The sequence below is a fragment of the Phytophthora sojae genome, assembly GCF_000149755.1.
Source record: "Phytophthora sojae unplaced genomic scaffold PHYSOscaffold_18, whole genome shotgun sequence".
Classification (NCBI taxonomy): Eukaryota; Oomycota; class Peronosporomycetes; order Peronosporales; family Peronosporaceae; genus Phytophthora; species Phytophthora sojae.
In genome coordinates this window covers 322,141-327,596 of record NW_009258132.1, presented here as the reverse complement: position 1 = coordinate 327,596, position 5,456 = coordinate 322,141, and the positions used below count along the sequence as shown (strand labels likewise).

At 50.7% G+C, this 5,456-nt stretch overlaps 1 protein-coding gene across 1 annotated transcript; it reads left to right on the top strand.

The window, feature by feature from the left end:
* Positions 1–1,586: 1,586 nt before the first annotated feature.
* Positions 1,587–3,450, top strand: PHYSODRAFT_342576 (hypothetical protein; the record flags this gene model as incomplete). The annotated part of the gene is made up of 4 exons (XM_009541063.1): positions 1,587–1,664; positions 2,359–2,439; positions 2,504–3,127; positions 3,172–3,450. The coding sequence occupies 4 exons, from the start codon at positions 1,587–1,589 to the stop codon at positions 3,448–3,450; spliced, it is 1,062 nt and encodes a 353-aa protein (XP_009539358.1).
* Between the last annotated feature and the right edge of the window lie 2,006 nt (positions 3,451–5,456).

Below are 5,456 nucleotides of genomic sequence, written 5' to 3'. Positions count from 1 at the left end.
GAAGTCTGAAGCACAACCTACGACTCGTAAGTTTTAAAACGGACGGGCATTCTGAGCAGGCCACGCCTCTGTTAAGTACTCTTACGTTTATTGTAACGTACGACAGCAATAACTTACGACTCGTAAGTTTTAAAACGGACGGGCATTCCGAGCATCTCACTTCGCGGTATTCTGAGCTTCTTGTCGTACATTTTGAAACGAACGTTCATACTTTTTTTCAGTATCTTGGGCCGGAGATTAGCAACACATCTCTGTAGGAGTTTCATAACCACCTCGTTTAGCCCGTGTTCTCTTAGCTCGCGAGTTTTCACTGCAGGGCTCATTCGTCTTTTTGTCGGATACCCACCCAACTACACGCCTCAGCACCTCTACCACCTCTCCTGTTTCGGTCACCCGGACAATGTCTTCGCCCATGATCACCTCATCCGCTGTCGAAGAAGCGGACATCGCCGAAGTCATCGAGATGCGCATGCTACGACCTGAGCTAGATGTCGGCTTGGATCCCCTCGACCCCTCTTCTTACGGCGTAGTTTCCGACCATGGGAACATCGTTGCGTCTGCGACGCTTGAGTCGAAAAAGGCTCTGCTGCAACGCTGTCGCGAGTTTGCTCGAGCCCGTGGCTTTTCCATTCGCGTGGCCAACAACAGCTATCACTCTCGTCGTCAAGAAGGAAACGCCAAGTACACTTGCGAGGCGGTGAAAGGGCAGCAGCAGCTCATTCCAGGCAGCACTGCCAACTGCCCATTTTTCATTACGGTGTACGGGATCCGCAACAACTGGAAGATAACAAGGATGTGTCTGGCCCATGACCACTTCAGACACGGCGGTTTTCAGGGCGATACCTTTGTTGAAGGCGGTCTCGCAGGAGATACCTCTCGTCAGCGACTTCGCGATGTTCCCTACCGAGTGATGAGGGGCGTCGTTGAGCGTGAGTTGCTCCCCTCTTTCAGCGGAACGTGGGCCTCGGGCACAGGGCGGGCTATCATCGACTTTTTGATGACTAAGGGGGTGATAACGAACCGAACTGCGGCATCCAAGATCAAGCGGGATCTTCTCGAATTGCTGCGCGACGACGTCGTCGGGAGTTACCAGAAGCTGGAGGGATATCTAGCCATGGTGAGTGATGCGAACTCCAAGACAAGCTACGGGTTTGGCAGGCGCGAGAATGACATGTTCAGAAGGGCTTGCGATTTTCTAGGGGCATGCCTTCAAGTACACTGCCGACACGTCATCGGTCTGGACGGAACACATCTCAAGGGTGATATGAACAAGCGCGGAGTGTTTCTGTTGGTGACCACGAAGGACCTAGAAGGCCATGTGGAGAAACGCGAGAACAAGATTTGTTCTCTGAGAAAGGCGGCATAAACGATCGACCAAAAATCAAGGGGATCAATGATCGAGAGAAGGGCGACCTGAACAAGACTGGGATTGCGGAGATCGAGGAGATTCGACGAGCGATCGAGGCACCGGGATGATACTCGCACGTAGGCGGGGTGTGGAACCAGGTAGATCAAAGCTGATCGACACATGGAGAGTGGTGATGCCTCGTCCCACACCGATCGAAGAGGCGCGGTGCGAAGGGCGCATGTCGAAAGCGAAGGACGTCATGCACGAGGGCAAGATCAACGAGCGACATCGTAGAGTGGGACGGCTGAAGACCGAAGTGGACTGATCGCGATCGAGAGCTGTGGATCGTCGATCGTCGATCGCCGATCAGCCAAGATGGGGAGCACATGGGGGCGAAGCCAGGACAAGAATCCAGTAGTTGTTTAGTTGTAGGATGGTAGGTGAGATGGTAGTGGTAGAGAGACACCAGCTAAACATAAATCAGAGCAGAATTTGCACCGAAGAGCACAAGTCCCCTCAAGTCGTCAAGTCCCAGGAACTACATTGGCCTCGGCAAGCATCGACACTTTGGACAGTGAGCTAGTGGTACGGTTAAGACTGGATTAATACATTGGCCAGCTTGACCTACTCTAGCGATCTATTTCTTGTGTGCGAACCCTCGATCGACCGGATACTGCTTGGCCGGCGATCGTTTCTCCTCTCGATCAACCTCGATCCCGCTATAGGAAGCGGCAAGCAACTCACGAAAGGAAGGAACACACCCGGAAAGGCAACTACAGGCCGTGGATCGACTCCAGGCCGACCGATCGGAGCGAACAACCCTCGATCGGAGCGTATACTCGGACGCAGATCGAAGATTCCCGCGCTGTTCCACAACCTATCCCCGCGTCACGCCAATACATTCGATCTTCACCAGATTTTGGCCGATCCCGCTACACCACAGCCACATCCTAGTTTTCGGACCGCTATTGTCGATCAAGAGGATTACGCATTGGAGCTGGTTCCTGTAGAACATGAAAGACGCGCTTCGAGACGTCTCGGCGTGGAAACCTGTGTTCGTATCGGACAGACAGAAGGGTCTCCTGGCGTCTGTGACGGAGTTGTATCCGGATTCCGGACATCGATTTTGTTGGGCATATTATCACCAACATCGAGAAGAAGGGCTCCGCGCTGACGCCGGCAGAACAGTCACTTGTGTTTCAGATGGCACGTAGCGAATGCGAGAACGACTACAAGTTTTACAGCTCAAAACTCTCGGAGACTCGCCCTTTGGCTGTGGAGTATCTCGCTGGAATTGACAAGTCGCACTGGGTGACATACGCGTTCAACGAGAAGTACAACCAACCCTCTTATGACGAGGTCACTTCCAACCTGTCCGAGGCAGCGAACAGTTGGTTGGGCAATGCAGTGCGGTCGTCCTACCCCTTGGAAGCTTTCGAGCAATACTTCGTCAAGGTGGTTGAGCTGTTCGCCGAAAGGCGCCGCACCTCCTCGCGACAGAAGGGTCCAGGTAGCAACGCAGGACACGCAAGCACCTCCCAAGGTGAGCCGTACGACGATTGCGAAATTGACGTGATGAGGACCACCCCTGCAGCCTTCTCGGACTTTCTCCTTCCCACCTACAAGAAGAAGCTCGACGGGATCATGGCTCTTACGAAAACCCTGCAGATTTTGCCGTGCCTTGATGGCCAGTACATGGTGCGATTCACGGACATCAGCAGCAGACCGGACCACGCCCATCTGTGGCGAACCGTGAACTTGATCGAGAAGGAATGCAACGTGCCGACGCTGGCAAGACCTGATGTTCCCGTGTGTCCATGCAGTCAAAGCTGCAATTCATCACGGAATGCACGGTGAGCGAGCTTTACGCCTGGAAGGAACACACCGTGTCGGTCGCGCGGCGGACATATTACTACCAGTTTGTCCCGACCGTCCGCTCGGCGACCATCGCTCAGGATCTTCAACTGCTAGTACCTGAAGTCATCGTCACTGAAGCTGACTTAGGGAAGCGTGGCATGAAGCCGGGTCCAAAGCCGAAGAACAAACGCAGGTCTGCACGACCAGGTTCTGCGGCGTCGCCTGCCATTGCTATGACTCAATAATACTAGAGCTGCAAGACGTATGCAGTAGAGTCGTAAGTCTTTGCAAAAGCATAACAAAGCAAAAATTACATTTCGAATTCTTAGTGTCAATACGTCGAGAACGGACCTTGGTTTTCTTAAAATTCTTCTCGTACGAAAATGATATCATAAAATTCTTATTTACCTTTAATACAACTTGGATCGAAGGAAAGTATTATACACGTGATAGTTCAAGGATAGATAATATACTGCAAGGATAAACTTAAGTGAAAGATATTATATCTGTAATATCGTACGAATGTGTTACTTTGATGCTTACTGTGACTTGACGAAAATTGGTATTCCATAGCAACAATTCGCACGATCGTACGACTTTACTTCCCAGTAATACAACTCGTTCTTGTGCGCTATTATTGATACTGACGCAATGTAAATGAAAGAAGTATATACAACAAATTTATTATCATTTGCTGCTTAGACCATTTCATCAAAATAAAGTGAAAAAAATATTTTTAATTACTCAAAAATGAAGAAAATAAAGCTGTATGGCTAGCCGGATGGCTACATCCGAATGGGAACTCTACACGTAGGGCAGTTAGCTACATCTTCGGCCTGAATGCTTCTCGCCACGTACATTGACATGCACTCGGCACACATGGCATGTCAGCATGAGCGCGGGGTGACCGGCGCCACTGGCGCGTACTAGCAAATGGCGCAAGTTGATAGGTCCTCGTCTTGGTCCTCCTCCCCCGTAATGTCGATCACCGTTGGGGGAGCTGGTGCCGAGAAAACACGACGTCGTCGAGCAGAGCGGGGAGGTGAGCTCTGAGCTGTTGTTGAACCCCCTAACTCAATGCCCCCAGGCACAGACAGGACGAGCGACTCAACAACAGTCGTGGTCACGTCACCTGCGGCCGTAGTGATGATACGCAGGTCAAGCTCGTTAAGCGCGTCACGGCGAGCGCGGTGGTACAGCTTATCGTACTCGCGCTTGTAGGCTCGGGCCTTTTCCAGTCGCTGAGCCTTTAGGATCGGGTACCGCTTTTCCAGGCACGCACGCTTGCCAACGAGCTGCCGCAGACTTGAGACAGCCCAGTTGGTGTTGCACAGGGGGCAGTTGGCACCATGATGTTTTCAATAATGAGGCACCTACTTATTTTGTTATCGCTGATGTTCCGTTTGCTCGTCCTCCATCATCTTCATATCTTACCCTGTCCTTAATTCTTATCGCGTTTTCAAGTTCTGATAAAACGTTATTTTTGACTGTGGCAATCTACTTGCAAGTTGATGCATTCACCTACTTAGACTTTTACAAAAATTCTTCAATCTACTTGAATTACTTAATTCCTCCATATGCGCACTACTTATTAGGGCATCTCCACCGGTGCTGAGTAAAACTAAAAGCAAATTGCCCTAAGATCCGTGCCTACAACGGCACAACCGTGCTAAAGACAGTGCGCAGCTCCACCGGCAATTGAGACTCGCAGCAAGCGCGTTAAAGCTCTTGGTTCGGCGCCAGCCATGGCGACGGCGCACAGCTGTATAGCCCTATAAAGGGCCCGGCAGCACGTTGAGGAAGACCCAGGGATGACGTAGCAAGGGCGACACTGCGGTCTGTGACGCTTGCGCTGCTTAGAACGCTTGACTTGGCCCTACTACTGGTCGGTCGACATTTACATGTACTCAACATTTTACTCAAAGCCTCCTCCGTTGGCAAACTTGTGCAAAACGTTGATCTGCGTAAAAAATGGAGCAATTTGCTCAGCATTTGCTCAAACCGGTGGAGCTGTACAAAACTAAAACTATGATTAAATATTGACAGAAAAGGGGTAAAATTTAGTTTTACTCACGACCGGTGGAGATGCTCCTAGTGCTGATTCATACTCTTTCGTAAGACGATACTTAGCCCCAGAATGCCTATCATAAGACAAAGCGTCTTACGTTTTCCGATCAACGCGTTTTGACTACATTTTGGTTGTTGTATACCAGTGGCTACATTGCATATTGTCTGTCAAAACATAGACAGT